A 20,311-nucleotide genomic window follows, 5' to 3' on the forward strand; every position below is an offset into this window, starting at 1 on the left:
ATCATATCAATGCTTGGGTCGTGACCGTTTAACACCCCAGCTAGTAGAACAAGATAAACCTAAGGACACGGCTAGTCGCCAGCCCGGAGCCCTGGGCCCTGGACATAACATCCCCATTTCGTCGATGAAGAAATTCTGACTTGAGGGGTTTAAGTAACTAGCTGCGGATGGCAGAGTCCCTGCTGCACCAAGCCTCCCGCTTCTAGCTGTCCCTTTCTGTCCCCCTCTCAGCTGGAGTTCAGACCAGACTTCTGGGAGTTTCTTGGCAGTCTTCTGGTTCCGTGTCTGGCTGGCGATGGAAAGGGCGTGCCTGAGTCCTGCCATGGGGGCCCGGAGAGGGGCTCCTGTCGCTCCCCAAGCCCGCGCCGTGCCCCTGGCCCCGCCCCGGTCGCGCTGTCAGTCTCCATTAGAGCTAACAGGGTCCAGACGGAGCGGGCTGCGCGCTGGGATAATGCAATAGGCGCGTTACCCAGGGCGCAGGCTACATTACTAGCCCGCCCCGACCGGCGCGGCCAAAGCCAGCCAGCCCGCGCCCCCTCTGGCCGCCCCGCGCCTCCAGTGCTCTCCAGGGCTGCGCTCGGGCGCCACGCCTGGAAGGCCAGTCCCAGTCTGCGCCCCAGAGCTTGCAGACGTGCAGTAGGCTCGGGGCAGGGAGGGCGCAGGACCCCCAGGGAGCCCCTCGCTGCAGGACAGGTGAGTGCGCCCTGGGCGCTCCACGGTGCCAGGGAGGCCAAGGCGCAGCCGCACCCAGCTGTGAACTAGGGTGGTGAAAGCATAGAGGTGTGAGGTTGGGGGAACTGTCGAAGGGGAGCGCAGGCCCTGGGCGGGCGCTGCAGGCAAGCTAAACAACAGCCTTTGCCACCCCCCACCCCCTCACCACGCCCCACGGGAAGCCCTACCTTGGGCGAGTTAGAGGGCGGGGAAGTGAGAGAGCTCTACAAATGCCCAGCCCCGAGGTCTCCTTGTGCATTTGGTCCGCATCGGGTGGACAGCAAACTCTATTGCCAAACATTTCAAAGAGACGCGCGCCTTTTCTGGAAACTGAATCAGCTCCGCGCGCGCGGTGTCCAGTGTGCCTGGCGCTTCCCGGGAGGGCTCTGGAGCGCCAGCCGGACGCAGCGGACCGCCTCTGTTTCCTTTGCTCCAGGCAGAGTTTGAGTGGGCGCCGGTGCTGCTCACATCCCACCACCAACCGCACCCATGCTTCTGGCGCGGATGAACCCGCAGGTGCAGCCAGAGAGCAGCGAGGAGGATCCGGCCCCCCAGCAGCCCCTGCAGGCGCGCAAAGCCTTGGAGCTGGTGGTGGTGAAGGAACACAACGGTGTCCAATGCGTCCTGGCGCCCCACGGGGATGACTCTCAGGCCAGGGAGACCTGGGGCAAGAAGATCGACTTCCTGCTGTCTGTGATTGGCTTCGCAGTAGACCTCGCCAACGTGTGGCGTTTCCCCTACCTCTGCTACAAGAACGGCGGCGGTGAGTGCCCTGGTGGGGTCCGGGTGGTGGTGGGGGATTTGCATGCGGGCAGGGAGAAGAACTGGGGCGCACAGGGGAGGGAACAGGAGGCACCCACTCAAGTCAGAGGCACTGAAAGAGACGGCCGTGGGCCGTGGGCTCACGGAAACAAGTTCCCAGGGCAGAACGGAGGTGGGGCACAGCTGGGTGCCAGAGTTGAAGGACTGAATGGGGACCACCAAGCTGGGTGAGGAAAGCTGACCTTTGCATGGTCCCTCTGCCAGAAGGGAGGCGAGATTTGAAGGGGCACCAGCAATGCTTGGGCCTGGACATGACAATCAGGGACATGGGGACCCTGAGTCCAGCACTCTGGGACCTGAGTAGGAGGGTAGAAAGAACTTGGATTCTTGAAGGGGCCTGGAGAGCTCTGTAGCCTAGGCACCAGCCACTTAGGGACAGAGGCACTAAGAGAGAACATCCCTGTCCAAGGACACTTTTGTCCATGGAGGAGCTACATGAAATTGGGTCCTTAGGTACCAGAAGCTTGCTGGGTCCTTCAGGTGGGTGGCCTCCATGATGGCCTCACCTCGACAGGTAGTAACCACATGGCAGGATGGGCTGGAAGAGGGGACAACAGCCTGTCTCGACTTGACCCTGCTGTGATGGGGCTCCAGATGATCCACCTGCCCTGGGATGAGAGTCTGGAAATCAGCACACCTCAGTCACACCTGGGAAGGCAGCCCAGGGGTACCAGCATGTGGGGGTCTGGGACAAGCGACTTCCCAGGGGCGCCTAAAACACCCAGTCTTGCTACTTTGCTGAGATGAATCCAGCAGGGCCTTCAGAGAGCCCGGGACAATGTCTTTTTGGAGAAAGGGGGTGGAGAAGAGGCCCCAGCTCTTGAAATCCCCTCATCCCCATACAGGTGCCATGCCTCCTGGCAGTGATCACAATGCCAAGCTCCAGAGAAGTCAGAGGGAGGAAGGAAGAGAGCTAGGGAGCGGGGTTGGAAGCAGAGAAAGGGGGCATGGATGAACTGGGGCAGGGAGCCTTTGCCATTGACTGTCCGTGCTCCAGACACTTGCTTTGGGATGCACACTGCCTGGTGTTTGCACAGGGAGGAGGTGGCTATGAGAAGAGGGTGCTGGGGAAGGTATGGAAGCAGTTAGCTCTCCCTCTGAGAAGGCCAGTTCTCTGGGGTTCTGGAGCCCTTGGATGAGGGCCTGTGTTCATGCCCTTCGGGCACCCCCTCGAGTCAGGATATTCACTATCAGCTATCCTGAGACAAGGCTGAGTCTGGGCCGGGGCTGAACCTTGCAGGCCCTTCCTCTTCCGAAGCCCAGGAAGACTGCCGGCCAGGAGACGGAGAGAAACTCCTTCAGGCACCAGGGGCGAGATGCTGCCCTCCTGCAGCTTCTCAAGGGTTTCTGGTCAAATTGCAACATCCTGGACTGGCCCTCTGGACCTGAGGAGGGAGGAAATGCAGCTCCCACAGATTTTGAACAGGCAGGCAGATGATGAAGGACAGACCGACAAGAGATCCTCCAGCATGCCCTGAGCAACCACCTCAGACAGTCAAGCCCAGTCTTTGTCCCTCAGCAGTGCTTTCTGGGTCCCTGCCTCTCTTTGCGACGCACCCAGCTAGGCACGGCAGGCAGCGTTAGCAAGATGCAGGACCAGGAGTGTAAATCACTTCCAGGTCCGCATTGGCATGTTGCCACAAGTCACTCCCATTGTTAGAAAGTGTTTGCTGAATCAGAAAGCACCCCAGGTGGCCAATGGCCTGGGACTGGCACTAGGTGAGCGCACCTGGCCCCCACTGCTGACACAGATCATCGGAGGTGCCCACTGTATGCAGGGAGAGAGAATAACACGGCAGCTTGGTCCCAGGTCTCAGGGGGTTGGTGATGCTGGCTGGAAGGTACCGCCTACACTCCTAGGCCCACACATAACTCACGCTGAGTAGTTCCTCCACATGTTTCATTGCACGCCTGTCTGCCCCAAAGTGAGGCATTTGGAAGGCACAAATTGGCCTTTTCATCCCTGCGTGTCTATTGCTGAAGAGAAGGCCTGGCTAATAAACTCCTATTGACTGAAAGAATGAAGGGGTCTCACCCTCCCAAGATCTGATGCCATATCTGGACACCATAGCATCAGCACCCATGGCAATTAGCGAAGCCAACGGCCCTCACTGTGGTGGTGGTGGGCATCGGGGGACTGGGTAGAGGTTAGGAGCCTAAGCCCTGGATTCCAGTTCCTAGCAAGGTGATTTGGGGCAGCTTTCTGAATCTCTTGGTAACGCTGTCAGACTTGGAGGGTTATGGTCAATCTCACAATGATGATGCCCATGCCAGACCCAGAGGAGGGCCCGAGGGAGCCTTGTGGTCACATCACAACAATGGTGTGTGTAAAGGATGGAAGAGGCAACCTCTCTGACTCTCTGAGGAGGGACTGCTTAGGGAGCATTTGGTGGGAGGTGGCTGGTGGTTAGAATGAGTTCCTTGGAAGAGAAGGGCAGGGACAAGTGGAGGGGAAGGAAAAGATGGCCCCGTCCTGCCCAGGGCATCAGGAAACATGTGGTGAGGTGGGCAGGTGGACTGGAGGGTGTGCTGGGAGAGACGGGAACAGGATGACAGAGTTGAGCTGTTCAGCAGGGTGGGGATCTCACCTGAGTGTGTTTCCTCAAGGTTGGTGTGATTCCGGGTGGGGTGTGTAGCCCCATCTCCAGGTAGGAGGCACTTCCTTTTCCGCCCCATCCCTCACCCTCCGGTGTGATGCTCTGTTGGTCCCCTTTGGGATGCATCTCTTCTGGGGTCTCCTGGCCGCTTGCTATGGATCAGCTGTCCTTAGCAGTTCTGAAATGAGCCCAGAAGTGGGCCAGCAGGCATGCAGACGGACCTTCTACAATTGGGAAAGCAGCCAAAACACCCAGGTTCAAATCCCAGCCCTGCTGCTCATAGTATGACATTGGGCACAGCACAGCTCCCTGCCCAGGCAGGAAGGTGAGCTTAGGAGACCTGAAGACACATCTCTCTCTGATGAGAGAGCCGGTTTCCTGTTGCCTGAGAGCCAGGCCCGCCTGCCCTGTTATTTAACACACCCTGCTCCATGTGCCCCTCTGGTGCCAGGAGTTGCGTGGCAATGTCTCCAAGTCGGGCTATTTATGCTGGCCAAGGCTCGAGGGTGTTTTGAATCAACAGGGATGCCAATAGTTCGGGCCCCTGGGTAATATTTTCTGAATGAATTACAGGGGAAGATCAGCCTGTCTGAACACCTTCCTGAAAGCCAGCTACTCAGCTTCGTGGGCCAGGGGAAAATGACATGCTCTTAGGGTGTTGCTAAGAACTTTCTCAAGCCATGTGCGTCAGTGAGGAGGCAGAACCAGGTGCTTGGGCTGTGCTCAGGGTTGGAGAGTTTTTCCTCTGCCCCTGCTTCTGGGTTCATAGTGAGAAGGGGCAGGTTGACAGAGAGGAGTGGCCGGTGGGGATTCTCACTGGTCAATGACTGCTTGACTGTGAGACATGCCTGCTGTTGTGGCGGGGGTCCTGTGGCCTTGAGGTCCAAAGAGACCCACTTGAAGCGGAGCGCCATAGTCCCTGGAAACATGGCTTTGGGCAAGTCACTCATCTCTTGTGCATAAAAGGAGCCTTAGAGCACCTTCCTGGCACAGTTGTGCGACATCACATCGTACCCAGTCTGGCTCATCGTTGTGTCCAAGCACGCTGACAACGGGGCGGGCGCAGGAGTGGGGCTCTGAATTTGGAAGGAGCAGAATTTTTTTCGGAGAGAAAATTGATGAAGGAAGAGAAGGTGCCAGTGACCTCAGTGGGAGCTGGAGTGGTGATATGCTAGAATCGAGGGCTTATGGCAGCCCTCCACAGGAGAACCGTGAGCCTGCCGGCTCCTGTAAGGCTTCGCAGCTTCAGAAACTCAAGGGTTAGCTGCCCTGTGCTAGGGGAATGGCGACGGGTGGCAGGATTCTCCTCTGCCCCGGTGTGATGACAGGCGAGCAGCTTTGCTGCCCACAGGGCACCAGCTGGGTGACAGGCACTTCACAGCTCTGTCTCATCATGCCAGTGGCGGCCGAGCATTCTGCTGCTCGCTGAAAGGCCGGTGCGTCAGACCCATCCAGTGGGAGAAAGACCTGCCTGCAAAGATTCTCCCGCCAGTCTCCATCCATAGCCATTGAAGCCATGGGTTCCAGCACACGAGGGTCCCGTGGGTTAGAGGGGGCTGCACCCACAGGGCTTTTCCACTTAGACCTCCAGGCCTTTCTTCCACAGCACTGCTGGCGGGTGGGGGGGTAGTTAGCGGGGTTGTTAGGTTCCACAGAGTAAACCAGGTTGCGTTCAAACTATTGACCTTTCAACTAGCAGCTGAGTACCCCCCAAGGCTCCGCTTAGGTTAGTAATGAGTCCTAGCCCCCTGTATCATTGCTGCCCTGAAAACCAGAGCACAACCCAACTCCCTGCCGTCCAGTGGATGCCCATTCATCGCGACCCTCCGGGATAGGGTGGAGCTGCCCCTGTGGATATCAGAGACGATACTTACAGGAACCGGGAGCCCCATCTTTCTGCCAAGGAACAGCTAGCGGTTTCAGACAGCTCCCCTTGTGGCTAGATGCCCCACACGTCACTGCTCCACCACCAGAGCCCCCTGCTGCCCTCAGTGCCCCTTCAAGCCAGGCCCTGCCCTCCTCCAGAGCCTCTGCAGAGGAGCCTCTTTGCAGAATAAGACACTGGCCCCCAGGAGACTCTGGGCCTTCAGCTCCAGCTCAGTCATCTCAGGGTCCTCAAGTCTTCATGATCTGTTCACCGTGCTTTGGAAGTGGCCTGGGCCTGGCAACTCACTCTTCAGCAGGCCTGTACAGACCCGGTCCTCCTTTCTCTCCCTGTGGGCAGGGGGATCCCCACCAGCCAGCTGGCTGCCAACCACCAGGAGGGAGGGGTAGACCCAGAGATGACCAAACTGGGCAACTCACCAACCTGTTGGCAATGCCACCCAGAGGTTAAGAGTGGAGAAAGTGGGCCAAGTGGAGACACCTGGTAAATTGGCTGGTGTTGCTTTCTTGGCTGGGCACAATAGAACACTTCCTGGCATGAGGCAGGGCTGGGCCAAGGTCAGTGCCGAGGCTTCTGCTTTGTTCCTTCCCCATGCTCCCTTGGGCCATGATAATGTCAGTGATCTCTATGGAGACCTGGGTCTTTAGGCTAATTCACAGTTCAGCGCATCTGTTTCTCCAGAGGGCCAACAGGAAGGGTGAGATTTTGAGAGATTCCTGCTTGAAGCCGAGCATCATCCTTGCTAGTTTGGACAAGCAATTTAACCTCCCCAAGCCTCAGTTTCCTCCTTTAGAAAATAGGCTTGCTGTTGATTTCGTTTCCATCAAGTTGGGGCTCAGTGGTTACATGCTGGGCATAAGGTCAACAGTTCGAAACTACCAGCCACTCTGAGGGGAAAGGCAGGGCTTTCTACTCCCGTAAAGAGTCACCATCTCAGAAAGTCTCAGGAGCCGACCTGCCCTATCCTGGAGGGTCACTATGTATAGGTCAGTACTGACTTGATTTTGTTTTTTGATTTTTAAGGTGTTTTTCCCCCTCATCTATAAAATAGACTTAGTTGTTGTCATCAATTGGGGCCAACTCATGGCCTCCTGACAGAGCACAGGATACAACGTTGTCTGGTCCTGCATCAGACTCGAGATTATTGGACTGTTTCCTCTCAAGGCCCCATTTATTGTGTAGTGCCTGCTGCCTCTCTGAAGGAGCTCGTCTTCCCGCGATCCCTCAGCAAATGCTCCAGTGTGCTCCGCAGCGCCACCCTTGGCTCGCCGTCAGAGGCCGCTCACTGAGCCTTCCTCCCTCACCTGCCTGCCGTCCTCTGGAAGCTCTGGGGGATGCTGCATGTGAGATGCTAAGAGGCAGTGCTTCCAGCATGGTCAGAGCAGGCCAAGCCCCTGTCATCCAACCAGCTGACCTTTGGCTGGTAGAAGTGAGTTATCGCCAACTCCCACGGACGGCTTTACATGAGAAAGGATGCAAAACTTAGCATCGGCCTCCCCCTTTAACAGGTGGTCGAAAAACAGGACTCAACACTTTCACCAACCCCACAGTTATGCCCCCCACCCACCTGCAGCAGCAGCAACAGTAGGACCCCCACTGATGCCACCGTCCATGGGTTCAGGTGCCAGATCAGCCCTCTCCGAATGCAGATGGAGAAGGGCAGAGATTAGAAGCAAGAAAGGAGGAGGCAGGGAGAAAGGTTGACATAGGGCCATTCCCAAGAAGGGTCACCTGGCATTGAGTGGGGGCAGGGGGTGGGTGGGTTGTGCCAGTCTCTGAGAAACACGTACTGCTGGTCCAGATCGCTGGTCCCAGAATCCCCTCGGCCCTCCCTCTTCCATCTCATTCAGGCCATTCATAGTCCTTCACCTGAAGTGGAATGGTCTGGAAGGGGCAGGGTGTGGGCTCTAGAGCCAGGCAGACCTAGGCCCAAGGCCTCCATCCGTCCTCACTTAGCAGCTGGGAGAACTTGGTCAAGTCGATGAATTTCTCTACGATGAAGATTCCTCCTGTGGCCTCTGGGAGGTTTCCCAGGCAGGCACAGGGACTGGCCGGAGCAGACCCCTGCTTGAGACATGGGAAGAGCGCCCTTTCCTCTAGGGCAGTGGTTCTCAACCTTCCTAATGCCTCATGACTCTTTCATACAGTTCCTCATATGGTGGTGACCCCCCCACCCCACCCCAACCATAAAAGTATTTTCCTTGCGACTTCATCACTGTCATTTTGCTACTGTTGTGAATCGGGTGACCCCTGCGCAAGGGTCATTTGATCCCCAAAGGGGTCTCGACCCACAGGTTGAGAGTCACTGCAGTAGGGTCTCCATGCCTGACCATCCCATCTCCAGCTGCAGACTGGACAGGCCTCAGCATTGGGGACAGCACTTCGCTCTTGGTCCCTAAGTGGCCTGGGCTCTCTGAGGGGAAGAGCTTGGAAGGGCATGGAGAGGAATGGTCTGAGTTGCTGCCTGCGTGTGATGCTAGGGACCTGTCACCTCGCTGCAGCTCACCTCTGCCTCTCAGGGTGGTTGTGAGGACTGAAGGGAGCTGAACACTGCCCAGTAAGTGTGAGCTGCTGGCATCTGATATGACTGTCGCTGGTGGTGTGACCAGTTACTATTTCCTGGTTCAGCATTGTCCTGGTGTGGGTGGGCCAGAGAGCACTGGTGTCCAAGGTCAAAGGCCATGGGCGGGAGGGGTTGGGATATGGCCTGGCCCCATCTGGGTGGCAGTTTGCAGAGGTCATGCTGGCAGCCTGGGCCTGTACGGCCTGAGTTCCCACGAACACACTGGAACGTCACCCCAGGTCTCTGGGACGCAGACGTGTCTAGACAGCAGTGAAGTCTCCCAAGGCTGAGTGACTGCTGCCCCTGGCCTGGGGACTTCCCCGCACCCCTCCCCAAGTTCCTTTAATTTTCCGGGTGGCATCTTCCCCGGTCAGAAACAGGACCTCCGGGTGCCACCGTCAGTCTAACCTTCAACCTGGTGTTGAGCTCGATGAGTCAGAAGATCTAAATGGGAATTCTGCTTCCGCCTCTCATCCCAGCTACGCAAACACTACAGACGAGAGGCACCCCGCTCCCCATTAGCTGCTTCTTGTTACAAACCACTGCATTTTTTGTGAGACTTGAGATCAGTGAGCTGATGTCTGTCTGGGGAATCACCCTATGGCCTTAAAAGAATCAGGTAAGCTGTAGGCCCAAAGGTCAGAGGGTCAAACCCACCCAGAGTCTCTGCAGAAGACGGACCTGGTGATCTTCCTCAGAAAGGCCTGGAAACCCCCCTGAGGCCGCTCGCTCTGCGAGCGTGGTGGGGCCTCAAGTTGGAAGCGATTGGATGGCATCCAATCACCACAGCAAACACAGGAGCTCAGTCAGCTGGGGCTTTGGGCATGCGCCTTCTTCTCTGACCGGGGATTTCTCTGATGTCGAAGGAGGGGGGATGCTCCATCTGCTGAGTAGTGACCCAGGAAAGAAAAGGGCCATGGTGAAGACATTTGGTAAATAAATCCACAGTTTTCCTCACCGAGCTTCAGACTAGCAATGGCTGGGAAACAAACCTCGTTAGTGTTTCTTCATCCCGATGTTGCCTTAACGAATTTAATCACCAAATCTCCGTTTTCTGATAATGGTCACAGCCATTCCCGCTGTGTCTACAGCTGTCTTTCTCCCTGTGGTCCTTTCTCAGTCGCTCTGGGTCAGAGTCCCCTGGGTGAGCAGCCGGGTCAGGTCCTCACAGCTCTTGCGGGCGAGGACCCAAGCACGCTGGGAGGCAGGCCGGAGACTGAGCGGGGCCAGGGGTGACGTCCTGTCTCTGTGTACCCAGGTGCCTTCCTGATCCCCTACACCCTGTTCCTCATCATTGCTGGGATGCCCCTCTTCTACATGGAGCTGGCCCTGGGCCAGTACAACCGGGAGGGGGCAGCCACGGTGTGGAAGATCTGCCCGCTCTTCAAAGGTAAAGACCTGGGAGGTGAGGGCATTCTGAAGGCTCCCTGCACACACACACACACACACACACACACACACACACACACGGAGCATCTGCTCTGCCACTGAGATCGCAGGCAGACCCGCGTTCTTGTGGGATTCTGGGGGCCTTTGGCAAGGAGGCCAGGAGCAGCTGCCATTCCAAGGTGGGTGGAGACCTGAGGCATGCCGGGAACCTGGGTTCCAACAGTGGCATGAATTAACAGAATCTGTTCTTCTCGGTGGGAAATACCTTCCAGAAGTCTCAGAAGTGCCCTGCACGTGGATGTAAACACTAGTACCTGTGCCGTGCACCCCTGACACTTCTAGAGTGTCGTTACAGGTTGCAGGTTTTATGACAGGTTTGGCTGAAGCTGCCTGCCCATCTCTCAACCGCTCTCTGGGGCTCTTGGGGAAGCAGTACTCAGCCACGCCTGGGTCCGTGCCTGCAGCTCCATCAGGGAAGTGGGAGATTGAGTCTCACTGAACACCTTTACTAATTCCTGAAAGGTTATTCCTAAAGGAGTCCCTGGGGAATGCACATACTTCACATGCGCGAAAGACTGGTGCCTGAAAGGCTGGAGGTTCAAGTCTCCCTGGATGAACCTCACAATAAAGGCCTGGAGATCTATTTTCCAAAATTCCATCCACAGAAAAATCCTGCGGAACAAAATTCTACTCTGACAGACACGGAGTGGCAAAAAGTTAGACTCAACCCCATGACAACATTTTTATTTAAAAGTTGAATCATGTAGTGGTTGGACCCAACTCCGCAGCAGAGGAAGCTTGGGGCTGGGCCCGGGGGGTCCCCTGACTGACCTCTCTGTGCTCCCTGCAGGAGTTGGCTATGCCGTGATCCTCATTGCCCTCTACGTTGGCTTCTACTACAACGTCATCATCGCCTGGTCACTCTACTACCTCTTCTCCTCCTTCACCTTCCACCTGCCCTGGACTGACTGTGGCCATGCCTGGAACAGCCCCAACTGCACCGATCCCAAGATACTCAACATCTCCGTGCTGGGGAACCACACCAAGTACTCCAAGTACAAGTTCACACCGGCAGCAGAGTTCTATGAGTGAGTCACGCCCCGCCCCCCTCACCTGGTCCTTGAGGTCGGTGGTGCTGGGAGACACCTGGCCCAGAACCTGGAAAACTCAGAGAGGAGGTGGGCCAGGCAGTCATAGCGTGTCATGTTTGCTGAGCAGGAGGTCCGACTCTGGTCGGAATACTTGCGACTTGGTTCTGTGAGATGTTGGCACTGAGGGAAGCTAGGTGAAGGGCATTCAGCTATGGGCTGAGAATATGACCAATGGAGGACAAGATAGAGTGAGAAGTTATATTCTGGGGCAGGAGGGTGGGAGCCGCCTGGGTACGGATCAGGATGGGGAGGCTGTTAGCAAGTAGAGTTTGACACATCCTGACCCCATGTGACAGGGTGCACCTGCCTCCCAGTGTTCTCTGGGATGTTACCTGAGTGGAAACCCATCCCTGGTTCTTTCTCTGGCAGGGATGTGGGCCGGGTTTCAACTGCCCAACCTTTCAGTTATCAATTGAGCACGTAGCCATTGTGCCCCCAGGGCCCCCGGTGAGTCTTCTTAAGGACCTAGAACCAGGATGTGGTAGGAATTGCTTGCTGCGGTAGATCTTGTGCTCTAGTACCGCTGTACGAGAAATGCCACACGTGGATGGCTTCGACAGATAGAAAGTTATTTTCTCACCATTTAGGATTCTAGAAGTTTGAATTCAAGGTGTTGGCTCTAAGGGAGGGCTTTTCTCTGGCAGTGCACAGTTTAGGCGGCAGGTCCTGGTCTCATTCAGCATGTGTGGGTCTGACATTCCTTGGAAATCTCTGTGTGTCCTACCGTAAGCCTTCTTCTGGCTCTAGGCCAGCAATTCTCAACCTGTGGGTTGTGACCCCTTTGGGGGTTGAACTACCCTTTCACAGGGGTATCATGATCCATGACAGTAGCAACATGACAGTGATGAAGTAGCAACGGAAATGATTTTATGCTTGGGGGGGTGTCACCACAACATGAGGACCTGTATGAAAGGGTCACGGCATTAGAACTGCTACTAGGCAGCTTCTCAGTTCAAGGACCCTGGATCCAAAGGACATGCTCCACCCCTGATATTTCTTTCTGGATGAGAGTCGGGCCTTTCTTTTCTGTGCAAGTCTCTTTTCTCTTATGTCTCATAAGATGGAAGGTGGTGAGGGTCACACCCCCACGGAATCGCATGTTACATCCATGGGATCGGGACTGTGACCTGAGTAAGGATGCTGCACCCCACCCTCGTCTCCTTGTAGTTGATTGGCTGATCATATAGGATCCCATCGCTAGGGGTGATTACATCATTCTATAATTGTCAAACCACTGAGAATCAAGGCTCAGGCAAGTTGATATCTATAAGGGGACTTCAAAAAGTTCATGGGGGGAAAAAAGTTCATGGAAAAATAAGATGATATTTCTATTCCCTTTTCCCACAAACCTTTTGATGCCTTCTTGTATTTGGGGTGTGGGGGCATTCCACCCTTTGGCCTCTCAAAATTCATGTCCTCATCACATATGAAGCACTTTCACCCAATCATATCATCCCTAAAGTCATAAATCAACTCCAAGTCCATAGTCTCCTGGGCCGAAACTCTTCTTCATCTGTGAACTTGTGAAATCGACAATAAAAGTTTCCAAAACCCAGTGACAGAAGAGGCACAGATAGACATTTCCATTACAAATGGGAAAAATGAGAGGGAAAAAGGTACAACAGCCACCACGCAAGTAAAAGATTCATGCACATTACGAGTTACATTCGCTTTCAAGATTTGAAAACAATCTTCGCTTCTCTGAGACTACCTAGGCAATGACCTTGCGCTCCAGACTCTGGTATGGGCTATCCGCTCTGGATTCTGGGGAAGGCTTCTCTGCCCTGGACTTCTGCTCTACCTTTCACGCTCCTAGAATGGCCATTACTCTTAGATTTTGGGCAGCCCCATTCTACTCGTCCAACTCAGTAGTTACCTCACCTCCTTAGCCTTAGTGGAGCCCATTCAGCTGGCCTTCACCATGGCAGCCATGCCTCCTCAGTGTGGGCTTTGGATCTGGGCCCTGTATTCCAGCCCCGTAGTCCAGACTAGAGTTGGTGAAGATTTCACCCGTTGAAATCCCTGATGTCATGACCCTCCCTTTTAAGACCTGGAGGTCATAGGCCTATCCTTTGAGACAGGCAGCTCTGCTTCCTATGTTTTGTCCCTTCAGTTCCTGATTCCTTAGCTTCTTGGCTTCTTAAATGTCTTTCGGTGGCCTCACCCTCTACCTTTCTCAGGCAAATATTCCAAAGCTCGTGAGCCACAAGGCACCCCACTCTATCGGTAATCCTCAGCCCTCAGAGTGCTTCTCTGGCTCTGTGAGTCGACTCGCATGTGGCCCCTTGTTTTTGCCATCAGTTTCTCTGCCGCTGCTTTTTGTCAGCTGTAACCATCTCCATTGCAGCGTTCCTCGCTTCCTTTTGAGCCGTCACCAGAATAGCTTTGGTGACCAGAAAAGTCCAACAACCATCTTTTCAAGGCGATCTAGGATTTTATTATTAGGCGCCTTAAAACTCTTCCAGCCTCTCTGTCTATTACTCAATTCCCAAACTGCTTTCACACCTTATGTGCCCGTTAGAGTAGCCCCCCACGCACGACACCAAATGAAACCTCTTTCTTTCACAGTTATCGAGGCCAAACACTGAAGCAGGGCACCAGCTCTAAGGAGAGAGCCTCTTTCTGTTGGCTCATAGCTCAGTGGGTAAGGCCTTGTCTCTTTCCAGCATCTGCAGGCTGCCAGTCCCTTGGCGACCCCCATGTGTCTTGGCATCAGCCCCCTGCTGCCTTTAGGTGCTCCGCTCCCAGCTATTATCTCTTGGTGATCGTTAGGCCCCTCCTTCTCTGTTCAGTTCTCTCTTTGCTTATGTGTCGGATTCTGGCCCCACCCTAGGGACCGTCCCCTTGCATCAATTGGAGCAGGGCTGTGAGCCAAGTAGGGATGTTGCATTCCACCCTATTCCCTTACAACTGATTGGCTGATCATGTGAGATCCCATCATGGGACTGATTGCCTCATTGCTTTAATCACCAAACCACTGAGAAGTATGGCCCAGCTGAGTTGACACGTAGTCGGGGGCTGGGGGGCACATTTCAACCCATGATGGGGCACAAAGAGGCCTCTCTTAGGAGCTGACATTTGATACCCAAATAAATGGTGAGATGTGGTCAGCCAGAGAAACACCTCAGGGGTTAGCCAGCAGGGGATGGAGCTGCAAGTTGAACCCAGGTCAGTCAGATCCTGCTGCTGTCTTCTGACCCCCTCCCCTCCTGGGCTGTCTCTCTGGGTCTTTTATGGTGGAGGCTGGGGGCAGGGAAGTGGTGACATTCAGGAGGCAGGAAGCAGCCAACCACGGAGATGGTTTGAACTGTGTGTGCATGGGAGGCACAGGCTGGGGTGGAAGACAAAGCATCTTTAAGAAACCAACACACACATTGAAACAACACCACAATGTTTGATCTGGAAATTATTTTGGACATAGGAAAGTTGCAAAATTCGTACCCAGGGCATCACCTAGCTTTCTTCCATAAAACAGAAGGCCGAACCCCCTGCCACTGAAGCTGCTCTGACTCAAGGCAGCTCCCTGTGCTGCAGAGTAGACTTGCTTCGCCGGGCTTTCTTGGCTGTGCTCTGTACAGAAGCAGACCGCCAGGCCTTTCTTCCATGGCACTGCTGGGCGGGTTTGCACTCCAACCTTTACGTTAGTAACAAACAGACAAGCCAAACAACCACAGAAACCATTGTTGCCAAAGTGATTCCAACTCATAGCAGCCTGATAGAAAAGCATAGAACTGCCCACAGGCCTTCCAAGGCTGTAACCTTTAGGGAAGCAGACTGTTACAGCTCTCTCTCTCGAAGCAGCTGGGATGATTGAACTGCTGACCTTTCAGCTAGCAGCCAGACTCTTAATCATGGCGCCAAGGCGGATCCTTGACTTAGTAATAAAGTGCCAGCCATATGACCCTCCAAAGGAGTGAGCACAGATTGGAGGGAGGGCACCATTTCTGTCCCCCTCTCTACCGCAGTAGTAACTGCCCACCACTCACCGTGGGCCTCGGGCTTTCTGCTCCCTTCTTTGGATGCATTTTCTGGATCGAAGCCTCACTCCATCCCAAGGCAGTTTCTGGAACTTTCCCCCGGCTGCACAGATGAGGAGGCTGTAAGTATTAGCTGCACTGTATAGAAGTCAACCAGCGACCGCAGGCCCACAGCCACACAGCTACGACTGCGCAGAGCCGAGATTCGAGCCCCGGCAGCTTGTGTCCGCAGGATTCCGAGGTGAGCTGCTCTTGCAGTTTTGCCTCCCGGAGCCTCCCTGTCCTCACCCTGGTCCTACCAGGTGTTGAAGCTTCAGAGCCTACACCTCAGCCTCTGGGCTGTATTGGGTTTTGGCAATCGTGTTGTTGTTGTTGTTGTTGGGTACCATGGACATTTTCAACTCATGGCCACCTCGTGTGACAGAGCAGGACGCCCCGCTGGGGGTTCTAGGCTGTCATCACAGGAGAAGTAGATGGCCGGTCTTTCTCCCACAGTACTGCGACTGAGCGGGTTCAAAATGCCAACCTTTCAGATAGCAGCTGAGTGCTTTGCTGATGTGCCACCATGGTGCATCTGTAGCAGTTTAAAGTTGATAGGATTATTCAGAAATTTTCATAGAATTAGAAGGCACATCGGTCCCACTTCAGTTATGTCCCAGCCACTATGCAAACCCCCTTCTGGGTGCTTTCTTTGAATCCTGATCATCGCCCGATGAGCTTGGTACTCCGAGGGGATGACAGCACAAGGTGGTGAAGTGGCCTGTCCCAAGGCCTCCAGACCAGAGGCGACATCAATGTGGGTTGGAAGGCAGGCTGTCTGGATCCAAGGCAGGCCCAGTCTCTTAGTCCCGTGTTTCTAAACCTTCGCTGCCCTCTGGAATCACCTAGAGAGCTTCAAACCACAGCCACGGGCGCCTGGACGCTGTGCCCAGAGATGCTGGTTTCCCTGGTGCATGCAGGTTTTTAAGTGTCTTAGGTGATTGGAATGGCCAGCTCAGGTTGAGAGCCACTATCTTAGCCGTTGAGCTCTTCAGCCTCTGGCAGAGCAAGATTCTTGCTCGGGCCATTTTGATAGTGCTGCAGTGTCCTGTCATGGAAGATCTAGAGCTCCTTTGCCATCGTTTTTGAGGAGAGTGGCTCAGAAAATTCTAGAATCTTTGGAGTGGTTGTGGTGGAGCGTGCAGGCTATGGGCCTTCCCGTTTGGTGAGCGGTGTTCCATCGGAGCCTGTAAAGCAGCGGTTCTCAACCTGTGGGTCGCGACCCTTTTGGGGGGTCGAACGACCCTTTCACAGGGGTCATCTGATTCATAACAATAGCAAAATTGCAGTGATGAAATAGCAACTAAGATAATGCAATGGTTGGGGGTCCCCACTACAGGAGGAACTGTATGAAAGGGTCGCGGCCCACAGGTTGAGAACCGCTGCTGTAAAGGCTTGTGGGGCAGAAGCTGTGGCTGGGACATGCATCCCCTTGCCTGCCTTCACCCTTAGGCTCTTGTAGGGGAACAAACATAATTTTTCTCTTTGCTTTTGGCAGCCTTTGCGCATATAAATTAAATGGAAAACGATAGTCTCCTCTCTAGGCTGTTATTATTTTGTCCCTCCTCTGACGGCTTAATGTCTTAGTGCCTCTGCCAAGAGACCCAGCAGGAGGGCGATGCGACGGGGCTGGTGGGCGGGAGCGTGGTGGGGGGAGGGTTGGAAACCCAGGTTACCTTCTTGACAGGCCTCAAGCTTTTCCAGGCCCGGCCTTGGAGAGAATGTGCCCGAAGAAGAGAGCCCTCCGGGAGGCGGGGCTGCAAAGCTAGGGCATGTCGTGAGTTGCGGAGCCCAGAGCTTTTTAAAAGAGTTTGCCTTTCCCCCTCTCCTTCACTTCCCTTTAACACCCCCACCCCCACCCAACACACACACGCACACGCACCAGCTTTCTGGCCTGCAGAACCCGGCATTGCACATCTCTGCACAGCCAAGCCCCACTCGGTCCCATGGCTCATGGGAAGAAGCGTGATTCTCATTGATAGAGAACCTCGCCGGGCCGGGCTCTGAAGCCAGGTGGTCTGACTCAAGGCTCGACACCCAGGCCTGCGTCCTGTCCGATCCCCGACGGGGGTGTGTTCGGGTTCAGAGAGTGGGGTCCTGCAGGTAGGTAGGAGCTCTTCTCAGGCTTCCCTCTGACCTCCGTGTCCAGAAGAGTCACAGGTTGGCTCTGGGTGGTTGGTTGGTTTGTTTAATGGCGCCTGGCCCCTTTTCTCCAGATGTTTCTGCTTGGAAACAGTCACTGCAGACCCAACCCAACCTCTGGGACCCTCGGAGCGCCAGCTCTGAAGAGTTCTTTCTCTTCCCCCAGAGCCTCCTGGCCAATTGTGTTCCCATCTTGTATTCATTTAACCTGATGGACTGAACATATCTTTGGAAGGAACAAATCCACGATTCTACCCCTGCTCTGGGCTGGGAGCCAAACAGCCCACAGCTGAGCCTGTGTCTGCAGCTTCATTTGTGAAAGGGCATCCCTTGGCGGACGTTTCAGTGGTGGTAGGGACATTCTACCCCAGACCAGTGCCCGGTGAGGGAGAGAGGCCTCCACGCTCCCACCCCGGCCCCCCATTCTAATCTTCTGCACATCAATGCCAAGTGAGAAAGCGCCTCGAGGGACACTTGGACTGTCTGCTTAACCAGGTTTTCGTTTCACTAAACTGCGGGAAACACTGAAACAAACCCAAGGGAGGCAGGGACTTCCAAAAGTTTGTAGGCAAATTCCATGATCTTTAATTCCATTTTTCCATGGCTTTTCTGAAGACACCCCTCCCCCCTTGAACTTGTGCCTTGAACCCCCAAGGCCTGGGCCTGCTGGGGAGAGCAGCAGGATTGTCCTTCCTTTCCTGGCCCACTAGCTCAGGGGGCTGGCTCTCGCCGTGGACAGAAGAGCGACACCAGCCCTGCTATACCAATGTGTGCTGTAAAGTGAAGTGTGTGTGGCGCTGGGGACCTGGGATGGGTACTTGGACCATCTGACTGGGCTTAAGTGTCATTTTAGATTGTTTCAGGGCAAACAGTTGATTCAGTACCTATTTGCCACTGTTTCAGGACCCCTAGTGAGGGAGAAAGACAGGGATTTCGACTCCCGTAAACAGTGATCGCCTTGTACATGGTTCCAGGGGCTGTTCTGAGTCGGCATGAACTCAAGGGCAGTTAGTTTGACTTTGAGTGGCCGTGGTTACACGTTGGGCTGCTCATTATAAGGTCAGCAGTTTGAAACTACTAGTGACTCCTTGAGAGAGAGATGAGGCTTTCTACTCCCCAAAGCCCACAGGGTCGGTTTGACCTTGTCCTATAGCGTCACTACCAGTGGAGATGACCTTGATAGCCGTGAGTGAGCGTGAGCAGCCACCCAACACGGAGCTTCTCAAATATCATGAAGAAGCAGAATTCGGTGGCTGGGCATTCCACGCCTGCCTCTGCTTCTCTGCCTCTTCCACCCATGCCCGCCCTCTACCACACTCTCCTCTCTTCCCGAGAGAATCAACACACAGATGCTGGTGTTTTAGATGACTCCGCCGAGACCGTTGTTGCTGTTGGTTGCTCTTGAGCTGCGTCTGCACCACGATGCCTGTTTAAAATACAGGACAAAACATTGCCAAGTCCTGTGTCAGTGTCATGATCTTGATATGTTGGAGCCCAGTCTGGTGCCCACCCATCTCATGACAACTAACATCCACTGCCGTCCAGTCAGTGCCAATTCATACCCACCCTCAATAGAGTGTCTGAGGCTTTGTAAATCTTTACAGAAAGAGATGGCCTCATCTTGCTCCCGAAGGAGCAGCTAATGGGTTTGAACCACTGACCTTGTGGTTAGCAGTCCAGCGCTTAACCTGATAGCACCACCAGGGCTCCTTCACTGAGACTTCAAACCAAACCAAACTTGTTGGCACTGAGTCGATGCTGACTCATAGTGACGCTCTAGGACAGAGTAGAACTGTGCCTGTGGGTTTTCTGAGACTGTAACTCTTTACTGGAGAACAAAGCCTCCTCCTGCTCCTTTTAATGGAGTGGCTGGTGGTTTTGAACTGCTGACTCTGCAGTCAGCAGCCCAGTTTGTAACCACCAGGCCACCAGGGCTTGGAGACTATAAGGGTGCATAACATTTGCCAGGCAGACAAATCGGGCCAGGAAATGTGTTCCAGGCTGCAGGACGAGACAGAGCAATTAGAGCACTGAGTTCCCGGGAATGCCAAGTGGTCTGCTGGTACCAGGAGCAAAAGGCTGGAGGGTATGGTGAGTCAGAGAGGACCTGTCACAGCCAGCTGGGGTGTGAAAAGGCCCCAGATTCTGAAATGCTAACATTTTATCCTGTCCACACCAGCAGCATGTCTTACCCTCAAACTTGACATGATTCAACTTTGGGGCTGGTTAATGAATTCCCCTTGTTGGGAATGCCCTGAAGGGCATGCCAGTGTTCAGAAGTACCTATGGCCTCTGCTCACTAGAAACCAGCAGCTTCAAACTGGGACAGCCCCAACTGTCCCCAGACATTGCCAGAGAATTCAGACAGTGGAAACAGTCCCCGGGGGTCCCGGCAGAATCCCTGCTTCAAGTGAGAAGCACTGTTTGGGGTGATTGGAAGTCCCGGAGGAGTTGGGGGGCAGGACAGTGACAAAGTTAGAGTTTCACCTCAGAAGAACAAAGGCAACCGAAAACACAAACCAACCCTGCTGCCATCCAGTTGAGTCCAACTCAGAGAGACCCCAGAGGACAGGGTGGAAGTCTCCCGTGGGGGTTCCGGGGCTGTGATCTTTAGGGAGGCAAACTGTCACATCGTTCTCCTTCCAAGGGACTGGTGGGTTCAAACCATCAACCTTTGGGTCAGCAGCCGAACACTTACCCACAGCACCACCAGGGGTCTTTTATGGCAACATAGATGTTGATCAACGTCCTCTAGCTTCAGACTGAGGGCAGAGACCGCTCGGTCTTACTACTGCCCCCCAGAATCAAGCATGCCCTTATGCGAAGTCAGTCCTGAGAATTTTAAAAAGCCGGTGTCTCCCCAGATGCAGGGCTTCTCCTGAAGCAAGCCCCCCCTCGTCACAGCCCACAGGGCCGGCAGTCTGGGGCAGGAAGCATGGTGGAGCGCAAGAGGGGTTACATGATGCTGGGCATCGGTGCCTCAGGGTCCAGCCCGAGAGACAGTGGCTGAGCAGCTCAGCCCCCGTCTCTGGATG

The 20,311-nt window shown here is 54.7% G+C and overlaps 1 protein-coding gene across 1 annotated transcript in view; it reads left to right on the forward strand.

The window, feature by feature from the left end:
- The first annotated feature begins 1,200 nt into the window (after positions 1-1,200).
- Positions 1,201-20,311, forward strand: part of SLC6A2 (solute carrier family 6 member 2) — a 37,084-nt gene continuing 17,973 nt past the window's right edge. Inside the window, exons 1-3 of the mRNA XM_075536915.1 lie at positions 1,201-1,474; positions 9,837-9,968; positions 10,818-11,055. Of these exons, the coding sequence (XP_075393030.1) occupies positions 1,201-1,474; positions 9,837-9,968; positions 10,818-11,055 (644 nt within the window). The remainder of the gene's footprint in view (positions 1,475-9,836; positions 9,969-10,817; positions 11,056-20,311) is intronic.

Source organism: Tenrec ecaudatus, chromosome 18 (assembly GCF_050624435.1).
Source record: "Tenrec ecaudatus isolate mTenEca1 chromosome 18, mTenEca1.hap1, whole genome shotgun sequence".
NCBI lineage: Eukaryota > Metazoa > Chordata > Mammalia > Afrosoricida > Tenrecidae > Tenrec > Tenrec ecaudatus.